We start from the raw sequence: 20257 nt of genomic DNA on the forward strand, positions 1-20257 counted from the left end.
CTTTGAGCCCGTCAGGATGTGGTGTGTTTCAGACAGGGGGCTGAAAATGTGCGAAACACACTCGATCAGTGACGTGCAGTTTACAGCAACATCACAACACAAACACTACAGGCCACCAGCTTAAAGGATAAGTTCACCCCCCAAAAAATTAAGAAATGGAAATTCACTCATTATCCTCTCACTACTCAACCTACAGGGTTTATGTGTTCAAGAAGTGGGAGAAGTTACTTTACCCATGAAGGAACACTTGATCTGCCAGTTTTCAGAATGATTCAGATTCACCAAATCATAAGAAACGCGGCTTTCACTGGAAAGGAAGGGTACAACATGTTCACTAGAAAGAAACCACAGCTGGCAGATGCATTTAGCAGCAAGTGCAAGAACCGTCCCTGTTCAGCCAAAAATGAAAATTCAGACATTATTTGTTCGCTCAGGTGGAAAGGCGGGTGAGGTTTCATAGTGTTGCAGCATTCTCCCAAACAACTGACAAGTTTTAAAATATAACAGAAAAGATATCATTAAAGGGCCCCATACAACTTGTTCGGGTTAATCCACGTCCCCTGAAAAGCCCAGAGATCCTGAATTGATTTGAGAGGACGCAATTAACACCCTCCACACGCGGTTGAGCTTGTGCACCCACTTCAGACACGAAGCTCCGCAGCTGAAGTGAAGATTTCTGCTTTAGAAAAAGGTGTTAATGACATTTTTTTTTCAAGTCAATTTTGGATCTTGGGCTTTACGCTGACTATAAAAACAACAAAGTTGAATCATGGCATGGCTCCATGCAGCTTGTCTAGCTTAATCAAAGTCTCCGGAAGGACTGAGATTTCAAATTAGAGACAGTATTTACACCTTTTTTTTTTCTTTTTTTTTTTAAGCTAAATTTACATCTTCACATTAGCTGATGCGCTAAAAATGTTTGCGCGCACTCCGTCTGAAGTGGGTGCACAAACTTGACCGCTTGACTGAGGTTGTAAATTGGGATCTTGAGGCTTCTGGAGACTTGGGTTACTTTTTCCGAGTTGTGTGGAGCCATTTCACGTTTGTCTTTTTGGTTTGTCTGCTTCTTCTGCTTCAGCTGTTCAGGCGAACGCTGCGACACTGTTTCGCTGTGACGCTCCTGAAAGGTTTCGTGGGCTACACAACGTCGCCTGCTTTCCCAGCAGCAAGAGGGGCGAGCGGATAATGACTGAATTTCCAATTTTTTGGTGAAATTATCCATTAAGAGTTTTTTTTTTTCTTCTTTTTTTCAATCAGAAAGAAAAAGAGGCAGGTCATAATGAGAATTCTGGCTGCAGAGGACCATCACGGGGGACTTCACATTCATGGAACGGTGCTCGACGTGCAGGAAATTCAGTTGAACAGCAAGTCGCAACAAAAGTCACGGTGAACGCGGAGTGGAGAGAGGAGCCAGAGAGATAATGTAATGGAGAAGAGTCCTACAAAAGATGTGAGAGGGAGAGAGCTCTCAGCGCGGTTACGCAACTGGTTTTATAGTGAAGAGACCTGCGCTCTGAGTACCTTTGACTCAACACTGTCTGCATGTTGGTGTCTGTTTGAAACCACACTGTTGCTGTTTCCGTGTGACTATACCTGTGTGTCTCAGACGGAGCGCTTTCACTTCCCTTCCCCCGCGTCTAACTCTGTGTCACAGGTCGGTTTGGCTTGTGGTCGCAGTGCTAACTGCTGACCTGGATGCCATCAGTCATTTCAACAGAGTTAAGTCAGCTGATGCCAATGCGTTTGTTCCACGAGAGAGATAAGTAAAGAGCTCAGACCGGGTCTTCATTACGAGAGGAGTAACCATGGTAAGTTAAATCTCTCTGACAGCTTTAGCTACTTTTGACATTACAATTTTATACCCTTCCTTTCCAGTGAAAGCCATGTATCCCCATGTGTCATTACGAGAGGAGTAACCATGGTCGGTTGCTACGTGGAAATGTAATGATGATGATGTGCATGCGGCTATAAATGAACACAAGCAAAAAATATAAAAAATACCTGATGAGTCCTCAGTGCTTTAATGTGGAGAATTTAAACACACACACATCAAAGGACACAAGAAAACATGAAAACTCCTCAAATTTTGGTATGAAGGTCGCTGTTTTTCTCGCTTCCCATTCCCCATCTGAGAGCAGCACTTTCCTTTCTGTTTCAAACTCATTCACGGATGTCGGCGTGATGTCATTGAGGATTCTGGGCACGCGTGAGACTGACTCTGCCGTGGGTGATAAGCGTCTCCGAAGGCGCGGCCCTGTTCACCTGAGCAAACCCCACTCACGCCAGTCTGAGACACACTGGGAGCCTCTGTTCAGACAGCTGCATGCCTCATCATTCATGAATATATTAGCATGGCTGATTAAAAAGGGGCTCACACTCAAGACTTAAGGACTATGCAAATTCTCAAGTGTCCTGTTGGTGAGTGTCCTGAGATGAGCTGTTTGTTGTGCACTTCATGTTGCGGAGCGGCGCTTTTTTTTTTTCTTCGTCAGGACGTGGGCTGAAATGGTTCCATGTCGCTCGCCCGGTGCGATCTCACAGCGTTAAAAAAGAAAAAAAACAACAAAAAGAACCCGGCAAGATCCAAAACTGACTTGAAAAAATGTAATTTACACATTTTTTCTGAAGCTGAAACCTTCACTTTAGCTGCAGAGCTAAAAGTGTTAGCGAGCACCTACATCTGAAGTGGGTGCACGAGCGCAGCCGCGTGTCGAGGGTGTTGATTGCGTCTTTACGGATCAATTTGGGAACCTGGGACTGCCAGAGATGTGGATTGACCTGGAAAAGCTTTATAAAGCCATTTAATGTTATTTTTTTTTCGGTTGTTTCGTTCATATTTAAATCAGGTCTCCATCTACTTCAGTTGTGCAGGAGAATGCTGTCAACTCTGTCTTGCTGTGTAGCTCCAGAAAGTTTCCATGGGCTTAGAAACTCAGTCCGACCCTCCATCAGCATGGGGGTGAATAGATAATGACTGAATTTAAATTTTTGGGGTGAACTCATCTTTTAAGTAAAAATTTGAGGTTCATTATTTTTTTATTTGAGTATTTGCATATTACGCAACCTCATATTATTACTCCACTATATTCCACAGGCTAATACTGTATTCTTTTTTTTTTTACCTGATTAAATCTCTCTGACAGCTTTAGCTACTTTTCACATTACAATTTTATACCCTTCCTTTCCAGTGAAAGCCATGTATCCCCAGAGTTAGTGATGACTACGGGTCTCATTTTAACACTGATCCTGTGAGAAGATATGGCTATTTCTGTGTAATTATTATAGTTGTTCTTGATGCCTGTCAGTCATAAGTATTAAAAACTGCTCCTCACAGCAGACTGCTGATGATGAAGGGAGGAACGAGGAAATGGTACGGCGCGGCGCTTTTTGTCTGGCCCTCGTCATCTTTTGTCGAAATCAAAAACATAAAAAAAAGAAAGTTCCTTGTAAGAGCTTCAAGCAAAGGATCTGATTTGTTCTCCCACCGCTGATTGTTTCCTCTGAACTCTTCATTAGTCAGGAGGCGTAAAACAAGTCTCCCAAAAAATGTCTAAATCTGTGCGGCTCCGGGAGAGAGGCTGGAGGTCATCCGGCAATGTCGCTTTGCTTTTTTCGAGGCATGTATTGAATTTTAATGATGAGGTGCTTAAAAGCAAGCCCCATGTCAGAATTTGCACCTCTTCCTTTATTAACTTTTGGTAATAAGGTTAAACCACTTTTGATTCTATGACTTAAGTGTTTGATAATATGTTGAATTACCTGTGGAGGTAAGACTGGCAGGGTGAAGGTAGAGACGTTGTGAATGAGGATGTTTTGAGAAATTCTGCTTGCAGTGTTTGACTTTTCCTTTTCTAATTCGGAGACAGTTGCTACAGCAACAGTAAATGTGGTCTGGCGTAGTCTCCGCGGGTACAGTTTGGACACTCAGTGCCTTCCACTTTATTCTCTGCCCGGGCTCGTGTGTGCTCCGTGCTTTGTGCAATCCAATAAACCAGGAGGCTTGCTAATGAAGTCTGGGACGGTCAATAATGCCTCTTCTGCTGTATTTAAAGGGAATAAAGCTGATATTGAGTGTTTTGCTTGCCGCCATCACCCAACAGCAACAACAACAAAAAGGGCAAAGAAGATGGGAGAAAAGCAGAAAGAGACACCGAACTATTCCCTTTGACGAAAAATTGAAATTACCCTCCGCTCAATGGTGCTCTATTTTATTATTAATGACGTGACAAAGGAGATGGAGGAAGGTGAGGCAGGTGAGGCTGGCCAGCTCCGTGCGTGTCCGCACTGCCCCTGACACAGTGTGGCACGGTGGCTCTGCTGGAGGGGGGAGGGTAACCACTCCATCACCGAGGTAATTAAGCAGAGCAGGAGGAGCACCGTCTCCCAACTGCCAGCGGCCCCGCGTCAGTGCCGCTGCTCGATTTCAGGCCACATATGGCAGGAGGTCTGGGTGGAGGAGGCTGAAGGTGCCCTCTCCACAGCGTCCTGGGGTTAGTTCTTAGAGTGATTAAAAACAAACACCCGGAGAGATGTTCATGTTATTTGCTTGACTACCCAGCCACGAGGCAATTATTTTATTCAGAGGGCCTCTCGCTTTGAAGGGGATGAGGAGCGCGTTTGAGTGATTGCTGATTGCAAATTTTAAAAAAGCCCACAATGAGCAAGTGTGAGTCATCATAACTGCAACTGAAACATGAAAGTTTTTTTTTTGTTTTTTTTTTTAAATTGACTTCAGAGTCTCGGCGAGGTTGATCTGTCTCTGTACTGCTGAGGGATGCATATGGCTGACAGCCCTTGTCAAGCAGAGACCATTTCTGAGCACCCACATTCTCTCTCTCTCCCTCTGTCTCTCTCTATCCATCTCACACCTGGTGATCTGTTCATAACGCCATTAACGCTCCCTTTTTCTGTCTCCTGTGCCTGTAATCTCTGAACGAATCACTTGTTCGGGCCACCAGCGACTGGGCTGCTCCATAAATCTGAACCTCCATACACAGCCAGCGAGAAAAGAAAAAAACAGAGAGAAAAAAGAAAGGGGAGATAGAAAACGGGTGGCAGGTAAGAGGAATGAGACTTTAGGAGGAAATTGAGTTGATCAAGCATTTCTTCGCCACGGAGCTTCCTCTGCGGTGCACAGCTTGCAAGGCACGGGCTGCAGACGCACAGCGTTTCTCAGACACCAGAGGATAAGAGGACGAAAATGAGTCAAGTAGACACACTGTTTTTGTCAGAAAAGGTAGACTGAAGTCAACAAACGCATTAGAAAATTAACTTAGGCTGTAGTTACGTGAGCTAAATGCTAAAAGCAGCACGCAGTCATGCCAATAGTGACAATGTTGACGCAGTAATTCGTAGATTGTAGGCACATATTTTTTTTTTTAACATATTCACCGTTTTAGTTGAGCAAGCTAGCGCGCTATCTGTAGCTACTTGCTAAAGGTAGCACAAATCAACGCTTCAGGCCGATGTGTGGGTCGTTAGCTTCACAGGTATTTGGTCATAAACAACTGGCAACCTCCGAGGCTGAAAAAGGAAGCCGATGTGGAATGGCAGAGAGCACCGAGGTTGTTTTTAAAAGTTTCGGGATTAAAAAAAATGTGATTTATGTTCACTCTCGCAGCCTGTCTGCATCAACAAGCCGCGGAGGAGCTGAAATCCACTGTGATGTACTGTTATTCTCTCCTATTTGTCTGCTGGATGGAGGGAAAATGTACTTTATTTCATGGACATAGAGAGAGGAGATGGGGGGAAGAAAAGACAGCAGGACAACAATAAAGAAACAGAGTATCAAGTGAGTTCTACTTCGCTCAGAGACAAAGCTGAACACAAAGACAGACACACACGCCACAGTGCAGGTTGTTGCTCGCAATCTTTCGGGCTAATATGCAGTAAAGTATCCTGGCAGATAAACCCACAGTCAAACTCACAAGAGTATTTCTAATCACTAGAAATTATCCTGCAGTCATACTGAATAATGTGGCTTCTCTTACATGTGAAGACAGCTTTGGAGTCTTAGCTAGCTTGGTAGCTTAGCCAAATGGGCTAACTAGACTAACTTCAGTTGTCGTAGGTCAATATTGTTCAAACCGACACATTGGATGGGCTCTAGTAAAGGTCTGTCAAAGGCACAAATAATTTTGTTTTGAAAAGCTGTCTGTGCGTTATCTGCCTTCATCCATACTCACGTTTTCATAGTTCCTGACATCATGAGCTCTGTGACTAGCTGGGATTAGCGCCAGTTAGCTGGAAGTTAGGCGGAGCGATGAATTGCCAAGATGGCAACCAACAGTACCGCTCACTTTGAGCTTCATTTGGGCTGTTTTGAAACCTATGGGTGGCGTCACTGTGGCTCTGTTCACAATTTTTTACAGTCAATGGTCAAAAAAGTGACGTTTGGAAATTTAAAATTTTGACCAGATTGGGGTGCTATATGAAGGGTTGACCTGCAATACAACCTTAAAGACCTACACAAACAATTCAAAACTAACTTCAGCCATCAATAACTGTATAGTTAATAATATACAAACTTCAATATTTGTTTATTTATCGCAAGTCATATCGTCATCGCAATATTGAACAGTGTTATCGCATATCACAGATTTTTCTCATATCCTGCAGGCCTATTGTGCATCTTTTCTTGGTAATGCAACAGTTAGGGAGGCATTTTACTCAACGTTGCAAATGTCAGCATGATAATGGGGCAAGAGAAAAAAGTCAGGGGGTCACAAAAGTGAGTAAGACGCAGCCATTAAAGCCAGGGGCCATTATGCATGCCATTTTTTATCCAGTATACCTTGACCTTTCAGTGTGGACAGCCCATCATAGGAAGTTAAGAGTGACCAGTCAGCTGTTAAATGACATTGCTGCAATACTTCCAGATGAATACAACCTACCACCTCCCCTCACACCGAGGCCCACATACGTTCAACAGAAAGGAAGGGGAATGAAAAAACAAGATACATAAGCAAAGAGGGAGAAAGATGAAGGAAAGCACGAAAACACAGCAAGGGAATTGCATCAGTTTCATTGTGTCAAAGCTTTCCCGCTGGTTTCTTAAAATGCTTGGACATCCATGTGCGCCGAGCAGTGTTAATATGACCGGTGTAACAGGGGGACGATTCCCACTGAGGTATCGACAGAGAGCTAACAGCAGGGCCACTAACCCCGACAGTGCAGAAGATAACAAATCAAAGATGAGAGAATGTGGAGGGCGGCATGGACGGACGTTCCGGAAGAAAACAGGAGAGGAAGATAAGTGATGAGGTCGACCTGACAGCAGAAGGTGGGAGGAGAGTGAGATTGTGGAAAATGGACTTCTCTCAAGGTTAAGTGTTCATTTTTAGACCTTCTTTTACAAATGAGTGACACAGCAGAAAAGAAAAGACGAGTCACTCAAAACAGAAATCTGCTTTTTCACGGTCGGGCGGCTCCACTCTGAAGTTCACGAACTTCTTATCTTCTCTTGACGTTCGTCGTCCTCCAATTCACAGGACAGATGTGCCTTTATTACTGAGGACATTTGACGAACACAGCCTCAGCAGAGATTGTCTTACAGAACATGATGTTCACAGATTTCTAAACTGAACTTTTAACATTGTTTCTGGGTCAGAAACAACAGAGACACATGGTGGCTTGTTGTAGCTCTATAATAAACATTGTCTGTCTTATCTAACGGCGTCATGTTTGTGTTTTATTTAGCTGTGTCTCACTTGACTTTTTGTTCAAATGCCACCGCCAAATGACTCATCCTGTCATCAGTCCTGTGATTCAAAATCGCCCCTTTGTTTCTCTCAGCGAGCTTCTGATGCTGCCATATCGCTCCACAACGTTTCGTTGTTCGGTAGCAGTTTATAATACAGCCCCATATTTACCGTGTTATTTGTCACGACTTGCTGAGGTTATGTTGTCGCATGATTAAGGAGCCTACATGCACTGCGCTGGTGCATCATTTCACGTACTGGAGATGAGGGAGTAACACTTGGAAATTTTAGAGAAAAGCAGTACTGTAAGTGTTTTGCAAGCGGTGGGTACGTTTTTGTGCTCAGATACTTTAAAATCCAACCTGCTTCCGTTAAAGCACAACGTAAGTATGGGGTATGTTTTTACATAATAAAGTCATGGTACCACAGGATGTCACAGTTTGGCTCTAAAAATTAAATATTAGTGTCAAATTTTAGAACAAACAACGGTGGAATTAACCAAAGTACGATTTACTCAAGTGCTGTCATGTGTGAGGATGTTGCATCAGAGCCAAAGTCTACCTCTAGTAGGTGCCCAGTACTTGCGAAATATTTTCAAAATAATTGATTTATCATTTCAATACCCAGTAGCTTTTCAGTATTATAGAAAAAAAAAGGGTATGATTTACTCAATTGTTTCCTCTGAGACACCACGTAGGTACCCAGTACTGACAAAAAACTGTGGTAAATACACAGTAAAATTACACTACCAGTGGCGGGCAGTGTTGTAAAGTGCTCCCCAGTGCTCCATACAAGCTGATGAGATGACTGATAATCTTTATAATTTAGTATTCCGGTCTGGTGTTGTGTTCAATGGCCCAGAGTGGACAGCGCTCGGTTATGGATGGTGTTATTGTCAGTAGATGCGCTCGTTTATGCTGCAGTGTAATTCCATTGAGTGGAAGCACATGCATTTACATGTCTCTTACAGGTGTGAAGCTCTGGGGAATAAATGAGGTACTGAGTTGACTCAGGAATGAATCAACAAACACTCCGTTATGATATGAAATAACGTTGTTTTGTCTTGTGGAAAATGTGTAACCAGGAGGATTTGGGGAGAGGCGAAGTCAGGGAGGATCGAGCGAGCGCATCACAGATAATATATCTCCTCTGATGCAATTTTCACCACTCCACTTAAATAGACCTCTAATCATCATCATCAAATCCGGCTTAACGATTTCCAATTATCGCATAATGATAGAATGACCAACCCTCTCCAGTGGCCGTGAATCTGAATGAGGTTGCTTCTGTATTCCACCTCCACTCAGACTGCGAGTGAGAGAAAGACGTGAATGACATTTTCTCAGGTGATGGATTGTTACTGTCACAGCAGTTCGTCATCATGGAGTAAACCTGAATCGTCTACCTTCCAGGTTCTGTGACTGAATGTTGGACATTTCCCCAGAGATTCGGGCGGAAGTTGGGGTGTGACTGATTACAACAAGAACAATGGTTTGGAAATTCTCTTCCGTCTGATCTCACTTCCAGAGTACTATTTGTTGGGGAAGCTGTTTAAAAAAAAAAAAAAAAAAAAAAAAAGTCTTGCGTAAACGTGCAGTGCAACAAGCCTTTATCTCGTGTGCAGAAACGGGCAGGAAGCAGTTGCAACCACTTCCTTTACTGGAACAGAGAACTGTCTACTGTCTTTACTGCACGATGAAAAAAATGAAGGTTTCATCATTTGCATTGAGCCGTGGGCGTTACGGCAAAGTACAGCATGAGGCAACACATCCTGACTGTACTGTTAGCACGACCCTTTATCTAATGAAGGGTGAAGTGGAAAGTGGAAAACAAACCCAGACAGAAAGACAAATATCAAATGCAATTGTTGGAAGGATAAGAAAAATGTGCTGTTTTGATCCACCCTAATGTTGTTGGTAAGTTTGACTTGATCCATCAGTGATGATATGTTGCTGTGGACCAATCTGTTGGACCAACAGATTATCTACAGATGCTGCTCGCGTGGCTTAACAGAGGCGAGAGGAGAGACATTGGAGGTACCGTGTGTGTAAAACGCAGGTGGTAATTTATTCTTTCCCCAAATAGCTAGGTCAGGCAGTGGTGTGTACTCAGAGATTTGGGAATGCGCAAATGCAAATGTTTCTGGGCCACGCAAATGCATACACACAGACGTACACACACACAAACATGCACATGCACAAACACACATGTGAACAGCTGGTAAGAGGCTTACAGCTCTGGTGGCATATGACAGCTTTCCCATTAAAACCATTCTCCCTCAGCTGCTGTGGGAGAGGGAGTGAGCCACACGCAAACGTGGCCAAAACCCGAAACCCCTGAAGAAAACATCATCACTCGTAGCGCTCTGCTTGGCTTAGCTACAACTGTACTACGACATCCCTGGCTCAGTTCGGCCGAACCCTGCCTTTTCTGCTCATTCAGAGATGTTTGCATCCCTGATGAATGGAGCCGTTAAAGGAGGCCTTGAGGCCACTGCGAGGACGGTTCCACTGCAACCTTGGTGAAGCCAGCTGTTACTGGCAAACGTGCAAAAACACCCGAAAGCGTGAAAGTGAGGTGTGATGCTTTAACCAATGAGGAAACCGGTATCGTGAACAATTAGCGAGAAGACAAACTTTCTGTCACAAACTCTTTGTCAACAGACTAAATTTTCTGTTCAACTGTAGGGAGAGGAGCTGCTCAGATGTATTTTCAAAAGGGTTGGGGGGTAAGAAAAAAGTCAAAGATTAGTTGGAAAGAAAGACAACAACACAGAGACTTGAGTTTTCAAGGAGAGGACTCGGGAGAGATGATGAGAGGCTTATCTCAGCGTGGCCTCCGTCCTGCAGCAGACACAGTATCCGCCCTGCTCCACTCTATCTGTTTCGAGATGTACAGCATGTAAAACCATGACAGAAGGAGGCAGTCAGCAGTTTGCTCTCTATCTCTGCACCACAGCTCACAGCCCCACAGAGACACCGGCCCTTCCAATCCATCATGTTCTGATCCTTCGCGTTGACTCGCTAAATAAAGAAAAAGATGAAGTTATCAATTTCCGTCCTATCTCCTTTTCCTTACAAATGTGCATCGATAGGCATACGCCCACAGAAACTGCATGAACAAGACCGCAAAGCTGAGACAAAACACAGGAAGGGAGGGGCTGAATTAAAGCAAGATGTAGAGAAGCACACCCATTTTATACATACATACATATCTGAGAGCTGAAATCAGCATAAGTTTAAGTACCCAACCCTTTTGGTGATTCATATTTTCTATTGTCTTTCTCTTTCCCCCTCGTAGCTTCATTTCTCTCTCTTTTGAGAACTGCATAAATAAATGAGTCACGACTTGAGCAAGTTGAGGTGTGAATAATCCGACCGCTGCACAGCCGCACACGAAGACGCACAGATCACCAGCACCGAGCAAAAAGTCTGGCACGCCAAACATTTCTTGATACTCAAACTGCTCGCTGTGGGACGCACGCAGGCAGGAGATTTCAACCATACAGCTGTGGCTCTCCGAAACCCCTCTAATGAGCAATGAGATGTGCGTCGCCTGTGTTACTTTTTTTTTGAGGGGGATGTCTTAAGTCACCCCCAGTGCAGCGCGCTCAGTGCTGTTCTCATGGTGACAGCTGGCTATACTGCAGCCCAGCAGGCGGAGTGTCTTTTGGAAAAAAAAAAAAAAAAAAAGACGCGATGTGCTTGACTTCGTGTCGATGAAGGCTTTTGTTCCCACAGTTGCTATAGATTTGTGCTCAGCAGCTTGAATCCATATCAAAACACTCGCACGCCAACAAGAAAATGCGCAGAGCCAAAGCAACTGAATCACAGCTGACAGGAAACACAGCGTGTGTTCAAAAAGTGGAGACGGAGCTTGAAAACTGAAGATATTATTTTTCATTTTCCACACTGGCGGTAAAACGTCTGTCTGTTGTTTTGCGGTCCACTTTTTGTCCAACCAGACGCACCTCAACAACAGGCCTCGCGATCCCCAGAGGATGATCCGGCACCGCCAGCAGGTCAACGCTTTCAATTATCCTGTGAAATATCTTCAAGATAGATTACTGTGAAACTTGGCACACGCATTCATGTCCCCCTGAGGATAAACTGTGGTCAATGTGGTGATTCCCTAACTTTTCAACAAGTATAGTCAGTCAGGTTAGCATTTCAATTTGTCCAATACTTTGTTTTATTTAAAGTTATGTAACATTTTGCCTTCGTCCTCCTCTTGGAACAGGGTGAATGGTGTCACTGTCTCAGCCGCTCCTCTTGATTCTGCACTATGTAACTTCAGTGAGAGGGTCGGACCACAGCGTTACATACATGTTTACTTCAAGATACAGGTTTTCAACAGGTCACACTGTTATGATGCGATGAGTTTTGTCTGTAGCCGGCGCCTACATTACATCTGACAAAGCTATTTAGACTATCCATCTAATATTGTTTTGGGGTGTAAGTAACAGATAAGTCTGTTCTCTAGCTAATCACTGTAGCTCAGTCCAGTAGGATGCCATTATCGTTTACATCCCGCACGGTCACAAGCAGGACTTATCTATAACTCAGGAAGGCTAAAAATCCCGAGCAAGATTCTGGTCGGCTTTCACAGAGCAGAAAGTATCCTGACTGGAAACATCACATCATGCACGACCCAGAAAATCACTGGTACCCATCAACAGTGCATGAGCGACATCCGTGAAGTGAGATGTCTGCACAGAGCCTAAAGGATACTTAAAGACAACACCCAGCCCAGCCACAGTATGTTCATCTGACAATATATACACAAGTATCCGCTGCCGTACAACCAGATCACGGAGCAGCTTCATTCCCCGGGCTGCAAGACTCCTCAATTCATCATCAGCGCTCTAGTGTCTAAAATACATGTAGCAGGACTCAAGGACACAATCTTTTTTTTTTCTTCAAACCCTTGTTTGAAAACCTTGTATGAGTAGATGCAGGTCTCTGAGCGGTGGTACAGTTTTCGCACTGTGGTGTTCTGGGTAGAAAGAAAGACGATGAGTTCCTAGATGAGACTATTCGCAACAAGGTCTTTTATGATGATTTATCATAAGTATTCTTTCTGGAAAGGGGAATCGCTGTTGAGTTTTTCAAATGCTACCATCTTGTTCCACTGTATTTGAGAAGATGCTGATATTGCCAAAACCCACCAACCTCTACCAAAACAATCTAAATGGATGCAGTTGTGAGGAAAAATATGAAATATTCATTTTTTAAGGTGAATGTGCCTTTATTTGTTTTGCTGCTATTATCTGCCATTATGGACACTAAATCCATCATAACACAATTTCCAGTTATTGTGACTAACTGGATGAACAGTGTAGTAACCCTAAATGACCTGTACACAAAAACACGCAAGCTACATCGCTGTTAATCCTCTTACGTCCCATCATCATATTAAAATAAATATCTGCTGCCATTCTATTCACCGTTTTGTGTGTGATACCATTGCTAGATCAGTGGCTGGCGTGAATGAACATCAGTTTTTCCCTTACTATACAAACCGGTGGGCTGTTTGCATTGAAAAGTGTAAAAGACAAAAGGAAACACATTAAGGGACAGAGACTCATGACACGTGAAGATCTTTTTGGACAGCGTGGCGCTGAATGAATCACAGCGTCTTTGTTTATTGATGATATGCTTTTCCGACTGCTTTTTCCACTGTGCACAATCCATGTTTAAAAACACTCACTGCTGACTCTGCTCACTTACAGTACGACAAGAATGAATTCTGGAGGGAGGGGGGCATAAAAAGAGGGACAGGACTGGAGGGGGGCTAAGTTTTCATAGCATGGTACATAAATATGAGTGAGTTTTACATGCACAAAGAGATCCAATGACGAGTTTTTACCTTTTTTTTTGCTACTTTTTGCTTAAAGGCTGGTGCTGATAGGAGCAGGGTACAGGGCGGGGGGGCAAAGGCAGAATAAACAGTTTTACAGTACAGTACTTGGTTTCCATCACATCACCAAAAGGGAGAGAAAGCAGGCAAACGGTTGCTAGGCTGAGCGAGAGAGAGAGAGAGAGAGAGAGAGAGAGAGAGAGAGAGAGAGAGAGAGAGAGAGAAGGATTTATTTTGTGTGTGTACAAGTGGTGATATTGAGAGACCAAAGGGTCAGAGTTGAGGCCACGTGATCCCATTCTGGCTGTATGCTCTCATCTGGACGAGTCACAATAATGAGAGGAGATGTGGTGGATCAGACTCAGATTAGAGGTCTCAGAGTCCACAGACAATAACGGGAGGGAGTCGTTTTCCAATATAGCAGAGAGGAGTATGAGGAGAGGTTTCTGTAAGACGGGAGCTGACAGTGGGAGCATCAGGTGGCCAGCCACAAGCGTACACACATCTCTGTGTCTTCTTTAAGTTAAAATGTCTTTTTTCTTTCTTTGTTTCCTTACATCGCACTATAGTATACATACTGTACAACACCCAACTGAGCAGCCCCCCCACTGTGTTCCCCAGCAGGAGTGAAGAGAACAGAGAGGTGGCCAGCGCGGGTTTTTCTTAAGCTAACATTCAATACTTAATAAACAAGGGAGGGGGTCAGGGGGCTCACACTCAAACACATACATACTTTCGAAACGAATGGAGACACATAAGATTTAATGCTTCACAACACAGTCTCATAATGTACAAGAAAACTTCATCTTTTTCTTAAAAAACAAAATAAAACAAAACAAAAAAAAAAACACATCATACAGGAACCTTCAGCTATATTACAAATAAAAGATTTGAGTCCTCTCCGGCTGTTGAAAACACTGACAGAAATAAAATATCCTAACCACAGACATACAGTGGCATTGGTGGCTTTGAGAGTCCTTCTTGTTTTTTTGTTGTGTTCCGGAGAGATGAAAGAAGACATGGAGACGGGAGAGGGAGAAGCCGTGTGGTCATGAGGATAAGATTGAAGTGGCATAGGAAGGATTGAGTGGTCCTTTCAAAGGGAAAATAAAAGTGCCAAGGTAAAGTGAATTCAAGTAATGTGTGCTCTATACACAGGAGAGGGAGGGAGGAGGAGGAGGAGGAGGGAGCGAGTCCTGCGGCTCCAGCATGGCCACTACTGGCTCTTCCTGTGTTCAGTCAGGCTCGTCGACGCATCCGCGGGCGCTTCTCCGCGGGCAGCTTTGGAGAGGACGTCCAACCACTTGGCCTGATGGTCTGCATCTTGGGCACTTAAGAGCAAAGTTTGCTGGGCGTTACTGAGCCGCAGCGTGTGTTTGACCTCCGACTTCTCGCCTGCTGATGGCGGAGACGCGCTCACCTCGAAGCCAGGGAGAGGAATCACCCGCGCTCCTTTGGAGTCCTACAGAAATATGAAAAATAAATCAGTCAGGAGTAGTAGTTTAAATTAGGTTTCACTTTTTAGGGAAGATGAAGGATGCTGCACAGCTAGTGACAGCCTGTCTCTTCAGCTGAAGGGGAATATACTCCACCAGACATGTATAGTAAACCATCTCCCCTCCCCCCTTTCTTTCTGTATAATCAGGAAATGCTCGTCCATCTCCTACTAATCCTAATCTTTGGAATGGCAGCTTTCTGCAGTGGGATTGGAACATTAGTACTGGAAATGAAACCAGGGGAGGCATTAACAGGCTGACTTCCCTTCTGTGCCATCCACTGTGAACGACAGAGAATCACAGCCACTCGCGAAAAGCTTTCCAAACGCGGGAGTCTTTTTTTCTAAGCAACCATGTTAACCACTGTTTGGATGCAACTCCTTGGGATGTTCTCTGCAGATTTATTGCATCATACAGTACAGAGCCAAGATTTCAAGGAATCCAAAGGGTTGCTTCATCTGGGCAGTGCAAACTAAAACCTTGTCACACGGCAGAGCAGTGTCACCGGCGGCAGCGGCTGTACCTGAGGTCAGATTCAGGACAACCAAATCCTCCTGGCCCAAATCTACAGAGCACAGACAGCGCACAGACAGCCTGGCACAGGCAGGATTGGAGAGATCTGATTCACACATCCTCACTGATGTGCACAGGCGCTACGCTGTGCAGATGTCCAGCTTCTAAAGGAGGAAGCGGGCAGGACGCACAGAAAGGCCAGACGGGTGCAACAAGAGGATCAGCGGATAGAAGAGACTGATGTGGCAATGTAGGGACAACGTGTGCATTGTTTGTTGTCCATTTTATAGTACAGTGCTTAACTGAACAGGCCAACCACATGCATTAAGATAAATGTACAGCAAGTGCTGAGTGATGAGGGTAGTATATTATGCTGATTATAATACGTAAGATATCAGAGTATAATAATTGAAACTAAAAAAACGGTGGTGTATTTTCTAACAGCTGGACACATGCAAACACACGCACATATCTCCCAGGAGTGTGCGTTGAACTCTTACCTGTCCACTGGTCTGTAAGTACAGCACCAGTGGCTCAGCCTTGGTCACAGCCACCCACATCTTGGTCCAGTTCTTCCCTTTCTCCTGCACTTGGAGGTGGCCACACAGCAGGCTGTTCTCCCCCGATAAAGATGTCTGTCTCTGAAAAGATACGACAACACAGAAAATATATATGAAGAGCCTCATAATTTTAACGAATATACAGAACAACCCGAGAGAGATAACCAATCAATCATGATATTCCCAGGTGGACATTTTTGTAAAGGGTTCAATTATCATCATTAGTGTTATCGATTTGAATTAGCTTCTAATTCAAATCCATCTGCATCATATTTTTGGGGATTTGATGAGCAACTGACAGTGCAGATCTTCCACTGCTCACCGTTGCGTAACAACAATGTAGGACACAGAGAGATTTGCACATGGACAGGTGTTCAGGCTCCTGCTGGCCTTGTCTAACCCCTTGTGTGGCCTACAGCTCCCCCATGTGGTGACTAGTTTCCTGGCAGATGAGCGTTTTTTTCCACCTCTGGGTAGTCATTAAAACAACGGCCTGAGTAATTTGAGAAGAAAACCCAACTAAATAAAATCATATACAGATAGCATGGTTTCCTTCTTTTCATTACAACCTGTAAGTTCATCCACAACATCCCAGACAGACACCTGAAGCAGCCAGACTGCTGAGTCGGCTGAGAGGGCTGGTTCTACTAAGCTGAGACCCGATTATAATGTGAGTCATCAGAGACAGACAAGTTGATCTTTCAATGAGTATCTGAGCTGATTCATAAATGCAAATGTATTTAATGTGTGTTTAGACAACACAGTGGGGACTTTAGTGTCCAGCAGAGGTGACGCACCGGACTCAATAAGTTCGCCACTGTGCTTCTTTCTGTCCGTCTGTCGCCTGCAGTGCAGCCTGGCTGCTGAACTGTGGTTGTCATTGAATCTTGGTATGCTGGGAGGACTTGGATCTCACTGGACTGGCACAAATTAGGGCGGAAAAGTAAACTAGTACGCACATGTTGCTTCTCAGTGTGTCTATGTACTTGTTTTTGTCTGTCTCACCTCGGGCGCAGCTTTCCTCTTCTGTTCACCAAGGCCTAGATTCTCCAGGCTGAGGCTGGCTTCGTAACACTCTGGGCAAACTCGGCTAGTTTTGTTGTCCAAGGTCTTCGAACACTTCGCACAGATGGCCTGCAGAAGGACACCCAGAGAGAAAGACAGACTGTGTTCAGAGGCTGCTCGGTTGTTAACAGTTAATTGCCGGACATTTTCGCTTGTTCCCTTGACTTCTCTCCCCATGATCCCTTCATTTCTACATCACATCAAACAATGCCCAGATTTCCTATCTCGTTCCATCTGTGCTCACCGCTCCACAGGACTTGCAGTGGTGTTTGCGCTTGGTGAAATTGAAGCTCTCGCTGCAGCCTTTACACGTCTGCTTCTCTTTCTCCTTTTTCCTGGAACTCTTCTGGAAAATATATTAAGAAAAAAAGGAAAAAAAAACACAGAGTCATGTGTCAAGATCTTCGGTCTGTTCAGTTTCAGCATGGCTGAACCAAAAAGGAATGTCTGACAGCTTGTGTTGCTTCATCCAGTCTTCCATTTCTCCTTTTTATTAACACAGACAAAGACGGACACACGGTCCTTCTCTAACACTAAAAATGGAGATCAGACGGTGGTGTTCACCGCAGTGCGGGTTGTCAGATTTTTATTATAGATACATCACGGAAATACGAGTAAAAGCGACATCCTGTAAACAACTTCAGTTCAAGGCTTTTGGACAAGTTAAGGGAAGGTTTACATCTGCTAATGCACTGCTGCATTTCTGTCATCACAAGTTGGTTGCCATTAGCAATCAGCTGACACAACTGGTAATTGTTAGCTGCTGTTTTCTGAAACTTTTACTTGCTGGTGATGATTTTTGTGTTTGGTTTTTTTGAACAGCAAATCTTGAAACCGCAACAATGCCTTTTTAGAATCTTTACTCTTATATGGATCTAAAAGTTGTTGTTTTTCCTCTGCAAGAAGACACTAACCTTGTAATTACAATAAAGGGATTATTTTAACTTTTAAATGCAAATAAGCTGTGGAAGTAAGTTAAGTGCTTCCAGTGAAAACACATTTCATGGGAGATTAAAATAAACAAATAAACTTGCAGATTTTCCGTTCATTAAATAAAGCACAAAATAATGAGTCTCAAGGTCCCACAATTAGATTACAAATTAGGCAAAGCAGGCGAATACCCAGAGCTCAGGACCCCTCAGGAGACCTGAACACTTTGGGTTCAATATGTTTGTAATTTGATTAATTACAATCTGGTTTGGTTACGACTGTGTGCACAATTGAAAGTACAATGTAACTTAATTCACAGAGGCCTTAATGTGATTTTTCAGACAATTCTCTGAATAAATATGTAATTATTATTAATTCAGTTTAAATTGCATTCATGTTGTGCTCATTCAGGAACACAAACTACTCATACCTAATACATACACAATAGATGCAGAGGGAGAGGGGAGTCAATAGTAGCCCACAGCAAATTTCTGCTCAAGGGCACCCACTGAGCAAAACATATCCAAAAAACACATCATCGCTGTTGACGTCAAAGACCCTCACAGTGTTCAAAATGAAGGTTTTTACAACGCAGTCTTCGACGTTCAGGAACAGACGTCCCAAGGACAGCTTCTTGTGGTTCAAAATTAAGCTTTTTATAACTTCATTCTTGGACTCACTTCAGCAAAAGGTTAACAGAATGGAATAAAACCTCCAGCCTCACCCTCAGCTCATGGGCCAGACACTCAACGAGGTGTGCTAACAGGATACCCAGAGTCACATCCTGTCCTGATTTACGATCAACTTTATTGAATACAGTGTTTTGGTTTTCAAACTTCATTGGGTAGCCAAGGCTGGTTGACCAAAACATGCTGTCATCTTCAAGGCTTTATAAGAAAACTGGTTCCAAAGAAGTTAGGATGCTTTGTTATGTATCAATGGAACAGAATGTCACAATTTGGCAAGCTGCCTTCACTAGAATCAGTTTTATTGAATGCTATGGTTTGGATGTCAATAAACAAAATGTCCTTCATTCTGCCACTGTGAAAGACGTCTTCAGAATGTTAACAAAGATGGTGAACAGACATGGATTGGACACATTTTGCATGGTGGTTATAATCTAACAACACACTGTGTAAACCAGCACTCCTACTCACATCAGGTGAGATCAAGTGCTGTTTCTCCACATATGTAATGTTTTTCTTACCCTTTCATGCAGTCTTTCACCATCTGAGTCTATGGATGTGTTGCACCAGGGACCCTGAGGAGAAACAAACAGCACTTTGAGCACCAGCAGCTTTTGCCTGCAGTCGCACATCTGTACCACTAGGTGTCAGTCTGGACCATGTGATCGAGGCCCTCTGTCACGTTAGGTTTGGCTGGCGTCCAGCTCCAGCCAGCCCAAAGTGGGTCAAAATAGATCCATAAGAGTTTTGTATACACTTTGACTTGGGCTTTCCCTATTAGGTCATGAGAGACTTCTGGTGGGGGGGAGAGAGACTCACAGACGCTACGTGAGCAACTGTCAGGGATGAAAAGAAAGAGCCTCTTTATGTGTGTGCGTGATACTACTACATCCATAGATGGAGAGCTGTTGCGGGCAGACCGAGGACCAGACTATGACCGACTTGTTTGGTGTCCCCACTAGCCTGTCGTGATTCATTGCACAGGATGACACCACTAATTGACGGATCAATGCACTGACTGATTGAGCAAGACTGACCGGTGACTCCGGGACGTGGTCATCCTCCCGGGAGAAGGAGCTGTTGAAAGCTTTGTTGAATGTTTCGCTGTTTTGCTTGTGCCGTTCGATCGTTGCCAGGATCACCTGAGAGTCAGAGGGGATTTAGAGGGACAGAGGGAGGAGGAGTGATGGAGAGGTCACAGAGGAAAGGGAAGGAAAAACAATGAGAAGAGATTGATTATTGATCAGACACGTCGGCATCTGTCATGAGAAGGAACTGCAGAATCACGGCGTGATGTTTAAGTGCTTGATCTTATATTATGTTTCCTAAAGAGTCTGTTTCTTTTGCTACTTTACCTGATTGGGGAACAAATACACTATCAGTCTGGCCTGACCAAGCACCAAATGGACAACACCAATGACATCATAGCTCCAGAGACCTGCCCATGT

At 44.0% G+C, this 20257-nt stretch overlaps 1 protein-coding gene across 2 annotated transcripts in view; it reads right to left on the reverse strand.

Moving 5' to 3' along the window:
• Positions 1-13299: 13299 nt before the first annotated feature.
• The window catches only part of fgd (faciogenital dysplasia), a 61206-nt gene continuing 54248 nt past the window's right edge, over positions 13300-20257 (reverse strand). Inside the window, exons 14-19 of one of the 2 annotated variants that reach the window (XM_037104633.1) lie at positions 19847-19951; positions 19331-19384; positions 17438-17539; positions 17134-17262; positions 16069-16209; positions 13300-15021 (exon numbers count right to left, since the gene is read on the reverse strand). In XM_037104633.1, the coding sequence (XP_036960528.1) occupies positions 14776-15021; positions 16069-16209; positions 17134-17262; positions 17438-17539; positions 19331-19384; positions 19847-19951 (777 nt within the window). In that variant the 3' untranslated portion in view covers positions 13300-14775. The remainder of the gene's footprint in view (positions 15022-16068; positions 16210-17133; positions 17263-17437; positions 17540-19330; positions 19385-19846; positions 19952-20257) is intronic. The other variant, XM_037104634.1, reaches the window with a different exon arrangement.

Source organism: Acanthopagrus latus, chromosome 7 (assembly GCF_904848185.1).
Source record: "Acanthopagrus latus isolate v.2019 chromosome 7, fAcaLat1.1, whole genome shotgun sequence".
Classification (NCBI taxonomy): domain Eukaryota; kingdom Metazoa; phylum Chordata; class Actinopteri; order Spariformes; family Sparidae; genus Acanthopagrus; species Acanthopagrus latus.